This window comes from Pygocentrus nattereri, chromosome 19 (genome assembly GCF_015220715.1).
Source record: "Pygocentrus nattereri isolate fPygNat1 chromosome 19, fPygNat1.pri, whole genome shotgun sequence".
NCBI lineage: Eukaryota > Metazoa > Chordata > Actinopteri > Characiformes > Serrasalmidae > Pygocentrus > Pygocentrus nattereri.
This window is the reverse complement of record NC_051229.1, coordinates 21,890,094-21,907,477: the sequence shown is the minus strand read 5'-3', so window position 1 is coordinate 21,907,477 and position 17,384 is coordinate 21,890,094. Positions and strand designations below refer to the sequence as shown.

Below are 17,384 nucleotides of genomic sequence, written 5' to 3'. Positions count from 1 at the left end.
TACCTATTTTGGCATCATACACTGCTCTCCAGACGATGCCTTCCTCAGGGAAGGACTTACTTAGGACTTATATAGGAATTATTTCAGCAAGACAATCTCAAACCACATTCTGCACATATTACAACAGAATGGCTCCGTAGTAAAACAGTCTGTGTCCTAAACTGACCTGCCGGCCGTCCAGACCTCTCACCACTGAATATATTTGGTACATTACGAATTGAGAAATATCATGAAAGAACCCCAAACTGTTGAGCAGCTGAAATCTTATGTTAAGCCAGAACAGGAAAACTATCACTTTCAAAACTACAGCAGTTGGTCTTCTCAGTTTCCAAACACTTGCAGGTCATGAAACACAGTGTTAAACATGCCCTAGTCCCAGCTTTTTTGGAATGTGTTGCTGGCATCAAATTCAAAATAGGCATATATTTTCTCAGTTTCAGCATTTGATTTGCTGTCTTTCAACTATTTTCAGAGAAATGTAGGGTTTTAAATTATTTGACCATCATTGAATTTGGTTTTGATTCACATTTTGCACCACATCCCAACTTTTTTGGGATTCTAGATTTAGAACAAAATCCGTGTGGTGGTACAGACCATTCAGTTGTAGTGTGAGATGTTTGTACTCACATCAGTGCAGGGCTTGCTGGAGGCAAAGAGAGGCTTTACAGAGGAGTCAAAGCCCACAACATTTAACATGGTACCATGAGGAAGGCTCTTAACGGCCACCAGCATACCTTCCTGTTTGAGAGAAGGGACAGGAGGCCATTGTAAAAGTTAGAAATACGTTTGTAAGTAGAAATTGATTATTTTTGTCACCTTTGTTGTTTTATATGAAAACACAGAAACAACAAGCTGGTAATCTGACAGTATGTCATCTTGCCTAGCATATTGTGCATATCATCAGTACTAAAATAACAAAGGATATGACACTAAATTCTAGCTAAATTCTACCATTCATTTTTCTGCCACCATAGCAACACACAGGATAGTAAGAAGAATTTTAAACCTTCTTAGCTAAAAACAGTAATGCAGGAATGTTCACGCACCCTTGGTGAATCAAAGTTTCATTGATTTTCTAAGTAAAAATAAATAAAAACGCATCCTTTACAGAGAACACACCTTTGCACATTTAATTGCACGATTACTGTTTATTTGTTGAATTTAACATATTGGAGAAAAAATAAAACAAATTGTGGCCTGTGCAAAAGTTATGTTTTATGTTATGTATTTATATTTTATGCTTTTTCCACATATGTTAAACTCAAAAAATAAACTGAAATCTGCAGAAAAGCATATTTTAAACATTTATGAATAGATGTGTTAACTTTTAACTTGATTTTGAATTGAGTTTTAACTTGAAATAATAAAAAAAAATGTTTAGGGATTTTCAATTTTTTTTCATATAACTTATGTAAATTCAATGCATCACTTATTTTCAGTATTAAAACTGGGACCAGAATAGCTTTTTGGAGGTAGCAGATCAATGACTATAATATGTATAATCACAGTTTGTCACTAAGTCACTAATATGAAACAGTCTTCCGTGGATGAGGGAAAGAGAGAGAGAGAGAGAGAGAGAGAGAGAGAGATGTGTGTACCTTGATCTTGTTGATTGTGTGCTGTGTGACATTGGCGCCGTGGTCGATGAGAAACAGCAGCTCTCTGCTGGCCTGCTGCAGCTCCAGCGGCTCAGACGAAAGGTCAGGACAGAAGTTCAGCATCAGTACCGGGTTACTCAGCACATCCTTATGATAACGCTTCCTCATGAACTCCAGCTGAAGATGAACAGAAACTAGTTTTAACCAGTCAGACTTTTTATTCTTTTCCCCAAATTTTAATTTGGTTGTGGCCAGTTCACCCCTATTGCTAGGGTAGGTTTTCCTTACAATATGCTGAGAATGCTACTAGGCACTATCTGATGGGAAGGCCATCCTCTTTTAATTGAAGGGCAGGATTTCTTCCTAAGCAGATGCAGGCATATCTTCTCCTTTATAGTGTCTTTGTTTGACCTCATGAAATCCTTTCTGATTAGCTGATGCCCTGAATCAGATGTTTAATGAAGTAGAATGTTATATGCAAAGCATGGCCCAGAACTGAATCTGAGACTGGCTTAGACAGATGCCCAATCCAGGAAAGTAAATCTCTGACCTTACAACGGTCCATTTTGATTGTGATTCATTACTGTTACACTGTTAAATGCCTCATGAATTTCATGACAGCTTGTCTATTTGGGAATGATTTATTGTGATGAATTATTATTGTTGTTGTTGTTGTTGTCTTTATTATTATCAAACAATATTATATGATTACTGTGGGTTACAATCAATTCCAAAATGAAAGATTCCGATTGCAAAAATGGCCAGACATGACAGGTTAAAAAAAAAAAATGAAAGAATAAATAGAATATGAATCAGTAGCAGCCTTCAATAGCAGTCCAATGCATTACAATGCAGCAGTGTACATTTACACTCCTATTAATGGCAGTACTCGAACTAGACTTACAGTACTAGTAACGGTTTAACCAGTTAAATAGCCCGTGCCCACCAGCAAGACTGAAGTTTTATTACACATTTCTATAACATAAGAATAGCTCAGCCATTCAGTTTTCCTGTAGTAAATGAATAATAAGCCTTAGTTTGTAATAAGCCTGGGATTTGAAGTGGTTAAACATTCAAAGGAAAAGAATCCAGGACATTATTTTGGTGTTTGATGCATAAACAAAGCCATTCAGAGTGGTTTGATATGAAATGTCACAGTGGTGGTGATGGGAACCAGGGGTCACAATCACTGAAACACAACTCCAGCCATTTTATTATTATCTAAAACCATGAGTAAACGTAAATGTGTTATCGGTCTTTATTTGTAATGCTAGTGGAAAATAAGTCTTTCTTTGCCTTAGAATATCCTGCGTGTACCTCTCCTACACCAACACTTTGTCAAAAACTGTTGTTAAAAAAAGCATCACTCTGTGTCTCCATAGGCATTCCATATAATAACTTTGCATGAGGAAGTTTTTTGAGGCTTTAAAGAGCCGATATGTTTCCCTAGAATTAAGCATTTCCCATCAAACCTCTCTGAACGACTTTGTTTACATCCACTCATTTATGCAGTTTTTAACAAATCTGGAACTCCCCTTTAGTAGTAATCGCAACAAATGAGTGCTTACATCCAGACACTGTGATGACAGCACATGCCACAAAGAAACTTTAGCACTACAGACTACAGTAGAAGAAATGAGAGGAGAAAACTTTTTTAGTCTTTCATTGATGTAATCTTACTTTCTTCTCAGGCTCTGCTTCCTTGCGTACACAGCGAATGAAATCACGGCGGGCACTAATCTGCTGCTCGTACTGGCTGAAGGTTAGTCGGCCCCTCTCCAGGATAACCAGTGGACTATGAGGCTCTGTGAACGACAGTCATCACCACATTTCAAACCTTGCATGTTGCACTGATCCAATGCTGATACGATTACAGACTAAATCTTGAGTACTCAATCATCCTAAAGCCCAGGACACTGACCCGGCTTACTCTGACGAACAGCAGTGCTGGTGGCTGGCTTAAGAATGTTTTGAATTGAGATGTTGATTGAACCGCTGTGAACAGTGAGGGTATATTCTAGAGACTTGATTGAACAATCACTAAGAGGTATGACACTTTATGTAATTATTTATGTAATTAAATAATTTTCATTCTGTATCAACAAGTTCAGTCTGCACTTTTTGCAGTTTTCCATTTGTTTTAAGGTCAAGATATGAGAAAAACATGGCAAAAATATAAAGATTTTTATGCACAATAAAATGGGAAATAAAAACAAAATGAAATCATAATAAAATATCTCATCTGCTTTATTTCACAGACATGTGGTATCGACTGAAAGTTTATCACATTCAACAGATTTAAAGTCAAATGACATGTTTTGTTGATTTAAGTGAAACTTCAGTTTGAAACTTTGAGTAACTTTAACATGACATTTTTCTGGCCATTTCAGTGCACAAATTTCTTTTTATTTATTTGACTTCTACACAGGCCACATTTTATGCTTAATTTTTTTCCCAACATGTTACATTAATGTTAAACCGTAATCGAGCAATAAAATGTGCAGAATTGTGTTCTCTGTAGAGGATGTTAACTTATCTTCACTTGGAAAACTAACAAAAGTTGTGCCCAAAGTTTGGCTTACAACTGCATATCTACAGTGTCCAGACAACTTTTCCAATCAGTTATGCCACCTGAATGCAATCAGACCCTCACAGCAATGTTCCAACATCTTGTGTAAAGCCTTCACCGAAGAGTAGAGGCTGTTGCTGCAGCAAAAGGAGACAAACTCCCAATATTAAATAATTAATATAAACTACATTTTTCCTGTTTTCACCATCAAAAACTACAACTTCTAATCGTTTAAAGTAGCCCTGCTAGTGCTGCTTAGCTGTGTGTGCCCCCTCTCCTCACCGCTCAGGTGCAGTATGATCTCCAGGTGTCGGTCATATGGGTGATCCTCAGCCAGGGTGATGTAAGTGGCAGAGGCTGATTGAGCGCTGGGCTCCGCATCTGCACGCAGGGCATGGGTCGGGCTCTCTAGACCTGAGGAGGCACACAGGTAGAGTTCAACTCGGTTCACAGATGAGGAAGGAGAAGTAGGAATAAAGACAGACAGGTGAAGGCGGATGTAGATGATGTGCACTGAATATTTTCCTGTTTAAGGAATTATAAACCGTCAAAGTATGACCCCACATCAGTGGATCCAAACTTGGGTAGATAAAAAATAATCTGACATTTCATATTTACACTTTATTTAATCTTCATTTAATTCCATTAACCAGCCACACAGTTACACTTGTGTCTCCCCAGTACAGACAACACAGACTGCTCTGACAGCTCCGCTCATTAACTCCTACAGGGTTGCTGCAGTTTTACAAATCAAATTCAATGACTTTTTTAAGAACTCATAAAAAATGCCATTTCCACTGCAAAATGATGCACACGCTCAAATACAGCTTGCATTAAAAATCTATTTTATTGAAGCCTATTGGCATGACCCTGGTTGGAGTGAGACTGGAGTGAGATGTTCAGATGTTCAAAGTGAGACTGGAGCGACATGTTCAGGTGGTCAGAGTGAGACTGGAGCGAAATGTTCAGGTGGTCGGAGTGAGACTGGAGTGATGTTCAGGTGGTCAGAGTGCGACTGGAGCAAAATGTTCAGGTGGTCAGAGTGAGACTGGAGCGAAATGTTCAGGTGGTCAGAGTGAGACTGGAGCGAAATGTTCAGGTGGTCAGAGTGAGACTGGAGCGAAATGTTCAGGTGGTCGGAGTGAGACTGGAGTGATGTTCAGGTGGTCAGAGTGCGACTGGAGCAAAGTGTCCAGGTGGTCGGAGTGAGACTGGAGCGAAATGTTCAGGTGGTCGGAGTGAGACTGGAGCGAAATGTTCAGGTGGTCATAGTGAGACTGGAGTGAAATGTTCAGGTGGTCGGAGTGAGACTGGAGTGAAATGTTCAGGTGGTCGGAGTGAGACTGGAGTGATGTTCAGGTGGTCAGAGTGCGACTGGAGCAAAATGTTCAGGTGGTCGGAGTGAGACTGGAGCAAAATGTTCAGGTGGTCAGAGTGAGACTGGAGCGAAATGTTCAGGTGGTCGCAGTGAGACTGGAGTGATGTTCAGGTGGTCGGAGTGAGACTGGAGTGATGTTCAGGAGGTCGGAGTGAGACTGGAGTGAGATGTTCAGGAGGTCGGAGTGAGACTGGAGTGATGTTCAGGTGGTCAGAGTGAGACTGGAGCGAAATGTTCAGGTGGTAGGAGTGAGACTGGAGCGAGATGTTCAGGTGGGTGGAGTGAGACTGGAGCGAGATGTTCAGGTGGTGAGAGTGAGACTGGAGCGAGATGTTCAGGTGGTTGGAGTGAGACTGGAGTAAGATGTTCAGGTGGTTGGAGTGAGACTGGAGCGAGATGTTCAGGTGGTTGGAGTGAGATGTTCAGGTGGTTGGAGTGAGACTGGAGTGAGATGTTCAGGTGGTTGGAGTGAGACTGGTGCGCCTGATTCAGACACTGCAGCGCAGAGAAAATCGGACGACACTTGTAACCATCATGCATCACGTTAAATCAGCGCTGCGCTGGAAAGGTCAGCGGCAAAGTGGGTCAAAGACCAGTTTGGTTGGACACTGAGTGCAGCGGGGAAGCGGGGAAAGTCAGTGGCGCGCCGCTCAGGGTCCCGCAGCGGCTTTTTAAAGACTTTATTATACGTGTTAAGGACCCGCGGGAACGCCAGTGACCGCGTCCAAACGGTCGTCTGTATTTATTTCCACACGAGCTAAAGAAAACGGCGGAACTATCCGGGACTAAACACGAAACCTGCGGAGATCCGCTCTACAACCCGACTCTAGCCTGAGGCAGCGTTAGCCGAGCTAGCTGATCCGAGCTGAGCGGGTACCGTGTTTACGGTGTTTACGGCGTCTGCTTTGTTTTATAACTAATATAATCTGTTTATTACACTGGAAATCTGTTGCGTATATTTTATTACAAGTGCCTGTTGTTAACGTGTCGCCCACAGCTGTGAGACAGGAAATCAAAGAAATACAGGATCTTAATCAACTGAGCAGTGATTCTGTCACGCTGTCCATGACTGGCCTGATCTTATCCCTCCAACCCCTCCAGCAACCCCCCCCCCCACCCCCTCTCTCTCTCTCTCTCTCTCTCTCTCTCTCTCTCTCTCTCTCTCTCTCTCTCTCTCTCTCTCTCGTCAGACAGCATGTGGTGAAGCAGCACTCAAACACACACACACACAAACAAGCAACGGACGTTCACAAAGATGCACAGCTGCATTCCTACCTTTACTGTTTGTTTTCCAAATTGTTTTCCAGAAAGCCACATTCCGAAATGTGTTTCTCCTCAGTCCAGCTAATTGTCCACCTCAATGTCCGAATTTGTGTAGATGCTACTCAGAGACACTGAAGGGTAACTTTGTCCCCACAAAGAGAGGAAAGCAGCGTGAACAGCCCTGAGCTGAATGCTGATGTATATCATAAGCCTGCCAAGTACTACGCTAACTAAATTACATTCAAGGCAAGCAGTGGTCACATGACTCTAGCAGCCGCACTCGCTCATCTAGCCTTGCACCTACAGAGTAGGATGTTTACAGTGCAGTTAGCTGAAGCTTAAAACACCCCACAGCTGGCCTGATCTTGTGTATTTTCTTTTGCACCCTCTGTGTCTCACTTTCTCAGTATTTTCACTTGTGTTGGGAGTTAGTTTATTTTACTTGCACACAGTGACCCACACAGATCCAGGTTCTCAATTTTGCTCATTTAGAATTTCTTTACAACTTCTGCATCCTGATGATCAGGAGAAACATCGTCCTCATCTGACAGACAAAGGGCTTTTTACCTTAAAGTGACATAGCCTATAGTAGTCTATGTAACATCTTCTTTTGGACAGTATTTCTTAGTTTATTTTTGGTTTATGCTCCTAGGTGTGCTTTTTGTTGCCAGCCATGAATGCCAATAAATAGAAGTGTTACACAAAATCTATAAAGAAGCTTTTTAATTCACTTTGAGTCATTTCATCAGAGCCATTTGGGTCCACAACCTTTTCTAGGAAAACAGCCGTTTTTAAATGTCTCTTTATAGACAGCCACATGCTTAAAACTGCAGTGGTTCTCTGGTGTAAAAATGAGTATCCAGTCTTTTCTAACTTAATTTGCAACCAACAAAATTCAAAACACATCTGGCTAAGAGGTAGGGTGACGCCATGAAGCCAAAAACCATGAAAACATATTGACCACATTCAGCACAATGTAAATGGGCTGTTTTCTATATGCAGAAGCAGAATGCACTGATGCAGCTTGAATAGGGCTTGAGTGATTGAATTATGCAGGAATTTTGTAAAGCCAGTGGAATTCTGCTTCAATATTACCTGCTAGTAGACATGCCCCACGGACCAGCAGCTGGAAGTTGAGCTCATATGGGGCAAGGTTGGTTGCAGGGCTGGAGAACAGAGCATGCGCACACTGTTCATTAACCTCCAGCAGCTTCTCCTGCTTACCAGACACTCCAAAACACCTGGTTGCACTGGGAGAACAAGAGAGAACAAGGAGAAAGCAACACACAGAAAAACAAAGGTTATTTTTGTCAGCAGTGAAAAAGATTACATAGCATTCATTTGTGATTACCAGATGTTACCATGAAGGTTATTATATTATAAATCTTATAAGCATGCTGCTACATTTGTATATACAAAGTAATAGAGAATAAAAAGGCATCTTCACTTTGTCTCCTCTGATCTTCCGCCATTTTCACTTTTGGTTGGTTGCATCCTGGCTCTGACTATAGGAGTGAGCACTGTAGGGTAGATCAGGTGGATCGCGCCATTCTCTAATGTGGGGAGCTCTAGGGTGGTGCTGATGACCACTGACACCATCTCCATAGGAGCGATGAGTCCTGTGCCTATGATGAATGTGGTCCGCTCCAGATCCTCATCCAGCAGGAGGTGACCTGAACACAGGATCACAAAGAGAGAGAGAGAACACCCTGTCAGTGTCACATATAAAGCCTAGAAACTACTGCTACACTTGGAGTGCAGGCCTAAGATGGCTGAATTAAACAATAATACTACCAGTTTGATTCTCTATGTAAAGATCTTTAAAATTCCAAAATGCACTGTTCACTCCTCTGTCCAACAGTCCATATATGGACACTAAGCTGCAAAAATATCCTGTTTTGTGATGTCACAACCATGAGCACATTTGTATATGACTGATCATTAAGTTTAGATGCCCATTGAAGTAGAAGTGCTAAGGACAGGCCCAAATCATCCCATGGGCTTTATGAGTGTGTGCCCAGGCAGCCCCCTATAAGCAGTTAATTCCCGGCACAGTCCATGTCTGTTTCATCTTCTCCTCCTATTACTGCTTAGCAACCATTCCACTATCTGCCATTAGCTCAGTCATGCTTTCAATTCATGCTTTTTTTAGGTATTTTGAAGTAGAAGCTCCAGATTTTCAGGAGGGATGTGCTGGAGGGATCTTTAAAAGTGAGACCTGATATTTCGGCAGTGTGAAAGATGCTCATTTCCAAAGCCAAATATAAAAAGTCAGCCACTTGAATTAAAGTGAACATTGCCGTGATCTGTGAACTGTCCACTCCCGTGCAATAAAATCACCAGAGGTAGAATACGCAACATTAAATTTACAAAATCCCAAGTCTTCCATGACAGTATAGGTTAGTTTAGAATGCTTCAAGTTTGAGTTCTTAAGTTTGCTGCTCTTTCTATTTTAAAATAAACACACAGCATATATAGCAATATACTCTAAAGAAGAACTCAATTAATAGCTTTGTCACAAAGACTGAATTTCCTGCTAAAGCCTGAGTGGACTAATAAATCACTGTGATGACCCTGTTATTAATCTCAGTGTTACTAAATGTTCTTAAGGGATGATAGCTCCTCAGTAGCTACTAACTTTATAATTAAATTTGAAAGATCTTATTAGGATATGGTAAATTGTTGGCTTAGTCCATGAAACAACAATAGAATAGGCAATGAGAGCCAGAAAAGAGTTGAGAATTTTGCTCCTTCATTAAAATAACATTGACAGAAGAATGAAGAAAACTTTCAACCAGTTACAGCAAGGAAACGTGTGAATTAAATACAAATTACAGTTCTTCCAGTGTGCCTCATAAATATGTGGTCTAAATGTATTCCAAATGTATTCAGAATATCTTACTTTTTATATATAGTACTGAAATACATTTATGACAGTATACTGAGTCAGTCATACAATATAGTATTCAGTCATCGCTACTTTTTAGTATTCTGTCCAACTCTGGTTGTGCTTGTTTTTTTTTTACATAGTTTTTATTGAGTTTTACAAATTTTACAATTAAACAATTACAGTTATGGGGCGGCACGGTGGTGTGGTGGGTAGCGCTGTCGCCTCACAGCAAGGAGGGCCTGGGTTCGATTCCCCGGCCGGGGTCCTCTCTGTGTGGAGTTTGCATGTTCTCCCCGTGTCTGCGTGGGTTTCCTCCGGGTTCTCCAGTTTCCTCCCACAGTCCAAAGACATGCAGTCAGGCCAATTGGACATGCTAAATTGCCCCTAGGTGTGAGTGTGTGAGTGACTGTCTGTGTCTGTGTGTCTGCCCTGCGATGGACTGGCGACCTGTCCAGGGTGTATCCTGCCTTCCGCCCGAAGACTGCTGGGATAGGCTCCAGCCCCCCCCCCGCGACCCTGACGGAGAAGCAGCTTAGAAAATGGATGGATGGATGGATGGATGGAATTACAATTATGGCTAATAAACACTAAACTGGTTGTGCTTATTGAAAGCAGACACATGCTTTACAGGAAAATTTGCGTTAGTTGTTGGGTTTTTGGTATTGTTTTGTCTGGGTTTTAAAAAAAAATCTTCTATCATTCAAATCACTTCTAATGGTGACATGGCCTACACTGTAGTCAGTGTCCCACCATTGTGGTGCTAGTCCGCATAGTTCTTGTAGTCCTTGTGTAACTTGGTATGATGTAAAAAAAACACCTCAAAAAAAGTAGCCATGTTTTGCCCCCCAAACATTTGTGCCCAGGGACCATAACCTGATGATACAAGCCTGGCTAAGGAGGCACATAACAGGGCAGTCAATCAGAACAGAGTTTATTTACGTAGTGCTAAGGGCACAAAAACAAAACTGCCTATGGTAAAGGAGTTTGGAAAAAGCTCCAGTGATTTGAATTAGACCAGTTCTTGGTACATGAAACCACACAAAGCTTTATACATAGAAGAAAAATGTAGACTGTGCATGTTTCAGTATACTGCCAACTCTCTTGGACTCATGTGTGTTCTTTGTCTCACCATTACAGCACTGTATGTCCAGGCTGTTTCCCCCACAGCAGGTCCACTCCTTGCTGTGCCCACATTGGCTGTTGAAGGCTGATCCTGGACAGCAGTCCAGACAGCAGTCGTCCAGCTTCCCCCGGCTCTGCAGCTCCACACTCAGCAGTCTGCCAGAGACCAGCGCCTCGAAACCCACCACCACCTCCCGCTCACCGAGCGGATACACAAACAGCCCTAAAGTCCCATAGAAGGAGGAACGAAGCACACCATGAAGGATAGAATGCAAGATTACAGTATGTGATATGGGTCATTAATATGCGTGCTGGTAACATGACGCGGTTAATGTGCATAGTAGGAAGTAATGTGAGGTACCGCAACACGAACCTGGGATATGTTATCTGTTTATCTGTAACATTTATCTGTAAATGTTATCTAGTTAAACCGATTTAAGTAGAACATGCTTTTGGACATGATCTCGTATTCCCCAAGTAACGTTATCTTCTAACTTACAGACATATTTCTAAAGATTCAACTCATTGATGGTTTTTATACCATGAACTAACTTTTTTCACCATATGTATTCTTTAGTTACTTGCATGTTGTGCGTAAGTAACCAGTAATGTATCAATCACACTCTTGGTGGCTGTAATATCGCACCATTTTGAAGCAAATAAACTCACAGTAAGAACTAACTAGGCTAAAGTACAGCTCCCACATGTCGGAGTTAGTTTTAACTTAGTTTTACAACTAAGTCTCCCAAAGTAGAAAGTAAACAGTGAGAAAACTCCTCCTTATATAAATTCATGATATGGATTTTTTTAACTTTATATTCTCATATAACACCAAAACCATCCTATAGATGTAAAAAAAGTCAAATATTTAACATGTATTATGCTGATATTTGCTGCACTAAAAAAATGATCAGTGTTTATCACAGCTTCATTTCACTAATCATTTATTTTTTAAGTATTTATTTTGGCAAGCTCGTTCAAACTAGTTTCATAGGCATTTCTTGTGTCTGTTACAATTAGCCTATATCATCTCTTCATCTAAGTTGCTTGTCCTCCTGGGTCACAGGAGTGGTGGAGCATATCCCTGTGCTCATTGGGAGGAAGGCAGGAAACACCTTGGACAGGCTGCCAGTCCTAGGGCAATTTAGCATCTCCAATTGGCCTGCCTTCATGTCTTTCAACAGGAAACAGGAGCCCCCAAAGAACACGGGAAGAACATGCAAACACATTGAAAGGATGCTGGTCGTCCGGCTGGGAAATCAAACCCAGACCTCAGGGTAATAAATAAAATGCAAGATAATTGTATTACAGTATGGGTCCTTTAAATGGTAATGTTAGCATTTTGGTTGAATTTTTCACAAACGGTAGGCACTCAAAACATAATTTACATTTTAATTTCTAACACAGAGAGAGCTGGAATGCTTATATAAAAATTAATATTGCTCAAAGATTCTTTAAAATTATTTAGCCAAAGCCAAAAAATACTTATTCTACTATACATATGGGTGTGCCTCTAGCTCCAGTTCACCTGACTTAGCTTATGTCTGTCTTGATCATTAAGTGATGAACTGAATCAGGTGTTGTAACAAGAAACAATTAAAAAATATGCAGTGTTGTTGGGCTATTGAAAAATTGTTGACACTAAATGGACACTTTATAAAACAGTCTTACCTTGTAGGTCTACATTTCAAGACTGTAACTCATCCTTTGCTATACACAGTACATAGTTATCTACTAGCCCTTAACCAGTGGGCAGTTTCTTAGTAAATGTCCACTGCTGGCTGGCCATTTTTAACTGGCAGATTATTCTCTAGACAGTAGTAATAGTGAGGTGTGTAAAGACTGTTGCAAAATTACTGTTCCTGATATAATCAAACCAATGCAACTCTCTACTGTTACCATATTAGTGGTCCTGCTATGCTGAGAATGGCTGCCACTGAAATGATATCTGGTCAGCGATGATCTTATTGTGTTGCCTTTCCATTGATGGAGAGGGTCAAGGGCAGCTGATAAGTTGTGCAGCAACAGTTGAGCTACAGTCAGTGATTGTGAACCTACACAGGGCACATACAGTACTGAGTAAAATTCAGAGAACATTCTTCATTTCTTTCATGTGGCCTTTAAGAGCAAGGTATTACACTAATAGGAAAAAAGTGGAAAACATAGATTACATAAAAGTCTTAGTAGTAAAAATGATATCAAATTCTTCAGTAGTTAGCATGTCCCCCTTTACTAGCCCTTATTATCTTATCTTCCATGTGTTTTAGGACACATGCTTTCAGAAATCTGCAGAGATATTATTTTCATTCCTCCAAAGGTCAGTCTTTTGCAAGTTCTTTGCTATTCATGGTCCAAGTAATCCCAAACACATTCAGTGAGGTTGAGATCTGGACTCTCTGGTGGCCAATCTATAGTTTGAGAACACCAGCAACTTTGTTTGGTTTGCAAATGTTCAACTTTGTTGTCTAGTCACATCTTCTACCTATTCTCCTCAGAAATACAGTATATCCTAAAAATGAATAACTTGTACTTAATGGCTGTTTTGACAGGAAAGTCAATAAATGAAGGGTGGTCAGTATTGTATGTGACAGATGTTTCTGAGTGTTAGTACAATGTAAAATGTACCTAATAAACTGTAGTTGTGTGTGTGTGTGTCTGTGTGTGTGTGTGTGTGTGTGTGTGTGTGTGTGTGTGTGTGTGTGTGTGTGTGTGTGGGTGGGTGTGTGTGTGTGTGTATGTGTGTGTGTGTGTGTGTACTCACCCTCCACAGGTTCAGATTCAGTGTTAGCGTATGTCAGGTGTGCTGTGATGCCCAGTGAACAGCCATTGGCACAGGAAGTGATGCGGGAGCTCTTCAGCAAGAGTGGAGCCCATGTGGCACGGTTCCTCAAACCCGGCATCCTCCTTACACACACACAAACACACACATGCACAAAACCTGCTGATCATAATAAGTCGCTCTGGATAAGAGCATGTGCCAATGCTGTAAATGTTCCCTGGGACTTTAAGTAAATTAGTAAAAAAGTAGTCGAGAGATGGAGGCCAAACTAGAATTAGTGATGCTACAAATCCCAGTCTGTTCTGTTCATAACATATCACACATTTTGGGTATAATGAACTTTTCAACCCAGCAGGCCCATAAAACAACATCTAGCCATCTAAATAGTCTGACTAATCTGCCACCTGCTGCCTTTTCTCCTGCAGCAAAACTCTTCTGATGAACTCACACCACACATTTACCTGAGCCCACGACAACAGAGTCACCATCATATCATTTGCTCCCCTCATGAAGCCAGTCCTCACATCATGCTGCCCGGCAACCACAAGCCCAGTCACTGTGGTAATGTTCATGTCGATCATTAACAGACTGGTCAACAGTGCACACACAGTGTCAGACTCAAACAGCGAGGACAGTAAGACACACAGAGTATGTAATGTAATGTAAACACTGGATAGATTGCATGTTCAATTTATTAAATATGTTTCAGTTCAGTCAGCTCACTTATTAGATCCACATTAGCTTTTAAACTGACATTCTATTTCTCTGCCGTTGTTATTATGCATCTCAGAAAAAGCAGAACTTTCAGGGTACTGATGATGTCACAGTGAGTCTCCCCTCAAACGCACATCTTCAGTACCTTTAATTAGGGAACAATTGCACCATATTCTGTTGCAGTTATTCACTACCTACATTTTTTATTTTAGTTTCCACTTTTAAAAAATTTTATTTATATTTGCAAAAGGTGCAAGTAGATACTTTTTGGGAAAGTGAATATTGTACCCTTCTAAACTCATTTAAGGTACACAGTTGTTGTTGTAATTTTAAGGGTATATTTACATTGTTTGTATTTTAGGGGGAAAATGTATCTGAACAGTAGGGAGTGAGGACACAAAAAAATTTAAACACATATTTTTATGTGGGAAGAGCCTGTTTTAGTTTATCTGGCAACATCATCTGCAAGTATTTACTGCAAACCAGATAACAGATATTTCTTGAGACTTTGTGTATAAGTCACTGAATTCACACCTGCATTCTGTATTATTATCTTCCCTTTGGTGCCTGTGATATTGCACTGTTTTGAAGCATATAAACAACTTATAAAGAGATCTAGCCAGACTAAGCCTACAGCCTCCACATGGATTAATTTTAGCACAATCTTACAACTAAAGCCTGCTAAAACAAATCTAAAATTCAAAATAGCCCATTTTTTACATATTCATGCACAGAATCAAATCAAATACATCCTATAGATGTAAAGTAAATGAAATATATTTCAATTTAAATGTGCTAATATTGTGTGTTCTACTTCGTGGTAAAAAATAAAACTTCACACATTTGACACACTCTCTTTTCATGAATCTTAGTCATTCCACTAAAAATATTTTTATGCATTTAGGCTGAAACTGTCTTGTGGCTCTAATGATAGAGACGTATTGAATTCATGTGCACAGATGGGACTGAGGGGGGCTTGATCCCCAGCCCATTTGCTGTCAGACTGTACCAGTGTCCTTTTGAACAGCATGTGCAACACAATTTCCAATTAAGTTGGGACGCTGTGCAAAATGTACATAAAAACATAAAAATGCAATGGTGTGCAAATCATTTAAAGCCTATAATTCAGTGAAAATAGTACAAAGACAACATGTCAAATGTTGAAATTGAAATATTTTATTGTTTTTTGAAAAAATATATGGCCATTTTAAATTTGATGCCATCAACACATATCACAAAAGTTGGGACGGGGCAACAAAAGGCAGGTAAAAGTTGTGTAATGCTAAAGAAACACTTGGTGGTTGATTGGCAACAGGTCAGTAACATGATTGGGTATAAAATGAACACTCCAGGAAGGCTGAGTCTTTCAGAAGTGAAGATGAGGAGTTCACCACTCTGTGAAAGATTGCAGGATCAAGTAGTGCAACAATTCAAGAATAATATTTCTCAACGTAAAGTAGCAAAGAACTGTTACTTTCCATCATCTATAGTACATAATAACATTAAAAAATTTAGGAAATCTGGAGAAATCTCTGTATGCAAGTGACAAGGCCAAAAACCAGTATTTCCTGTCTATGATGTTTGGACGCTGAGATGGCACCATGTTAAAAACTGACATGATTCTTTAGTGGAAATCACTGCATGGGCTCAGAAATACTTATAAAAAAACACTGTCTATGAAAACAGTTTGTCACTGCTTCCGCAAATGCAAGTTAAAACTCTGAAGCAGAAAGAAGAAACCGCATATAAACAGGATCCAGAAATGCCACCATCTTCTCTGGGTTCGAGCTCATTTAAAATGGACTGAGCAGATTTGGAAAAGTGTCCTGCACTCCGATGAATCAACATTTGAAGTTCTTTTTGGAAATCAGGAAATCATGGACACTCTGTCCTCTGGGTTAAAGACCACTCAGCTTGTTATCAGTGCCCAGTTCTAAAGCTAGTATTCATGATGGTATAGGGGTCATTAGTGCACATGGCATGGGTGATGTGCATCTGTGAAGGCACCATTAATTCTGAACAATATATACATATTTTAACAACATATGCTGCCATCCAGATGATGTCTTTTTCAGGGAAGACCTTGTTTACTTCAGCAAGACAGTGCCAATCCACATATTGCATGCATTACAACAGCATGGCTCCATATTAAAAAACCTGGGTGTTAAACTGACCTGCCTGCAGTCCAGACCTGTTACCCCTTGAAAACATTTGGCACATTATGAATTGAAAACTATGACAAAGTAGATCCTGAACTGTTGAGCAGCTGAAATTCATTGGCCATTCCCCAAGATTAATTTCAGTGCGTCTCAGTACAGCCTCTCCTTCGGAATATAATTAGAGAGTCAGCTCAGGTTTCACAAGCTCAGTCACTTCAGAGCACCCCTTTGGTGCAGTACTGAGCACCTGGAAAGATTTCACTGGAGTCATCTACCTCCAGAGATGTGGAGGTCAATGATGTTTTGTTGTGCTATTGTAATGTGCATTACGAAAGTGATGGAAATCCCAATGATAAAATAATGATAATCTCTTTTAGAAAGCTTTACATTATGTAAATTATGCATAATGTAGTTATTTTAACTAATCCAAGTTAATAACTTAATAAACCAGGTTTGTGTTATGAAAAAACAGATTTATGCCAAGCTCTCTGAAGTTTGAGAAATATAGCTCACATAGTATATAGTAGTTAGTATACTAACATGTTATGCTTGAGATGAGGGCTCAAATCCCTGCCCAGGCAGCAATCTTTATATCTTATGCTGCATTGGTAAAAATAATGTATTAAGTCCCTCTGAAACTTGATTAGACTGTCTCTTTTGAAAAAAAAGTGGGTGCAATATGCTGTAAATTATAGGTTCATTTTAATTCATTTTCAAGTTGTCCTTTTTTCCCTTTAGCCAAGTCCAGTTTTATTTGTTATCCAAAATGACCTGTGAACCTAACATGTAACCTCTTCATGTAATAATTTTGAGCTAGCATAATTCAACTCTTCAGATGCTTGGTTCCTGTGACCAATGTGAACAATTCTGAATTGGTTAGATTCTTTTGAACATTTTACATCAAAACACTCT

General features: G+C 40.1%; 1 protein-coding gene and 1 long non-coding RNA gene across 5 annotated transcripts in view; one reads left to right on the top strand and one right to left on the bottom strand.

The window, feature by feature from the left end:
• LOC119261596 overlaps positions 1-3,696 on the top strand; it is a 36,280-nt gene extending 32,584 nt beyond the window's left edge. For all 3 annotated transcript variants that reach the window (XR_005129090.1, XR_005129089.1, XR_005129088.1), the window contains one exon: positions 3,290-3,696. This is a non-coding gene — a long non-coding RNA (uncharacterized LOC119261596). The remainder of the gene's footprint in view (positions 1-3,289) is intronic.
• LOC108428256 (von Willebrand factor A domain-containing protein 5B2-like) overlaps positions 1-17,384 on the bottom strand; it is a 67,621-nt gene that overhangs the window by 45,374 nt on the left and 4,863 nt on the right. For both annotated transcript variants that reach the window (XM_037531047.1, XM_037531048.1), the window contains exons 2-9: positions 13,582-13,724; positions 10,828-11,043; positions 8,256-8,481; positions 7,904-8,058; positions 4,450-4,581; positions 3,279-3,403; positions 1,599-1,775; positions 628-738 (exon numbers count right to left, since the gene is read on the bottom strand). In XM_037531047.1, coding sequence (XP_037386944.1) covers positions 628-738; positions 1,599-1,775; positions 3,279-3,403; positions 4,450-4,581; positions 7,904-8,058; positions 8,256-8,481; positions 10,828-11,043; positions 13,582-13,720 — 1,281 coding nt within the window. In that variant the 5' untranslated portion in view covers positions 13,721-13,724. The remainder of the gene's footprint in view (positions 1-627; positions 739-1,598; positions 1,776-3,278; positions 3,404-4,449; positions 4,582-7,903; positions 8,059-8,255; positions 8,482-10,827; positions 11,044-13,581; positions 13,725-17,384) is intronic.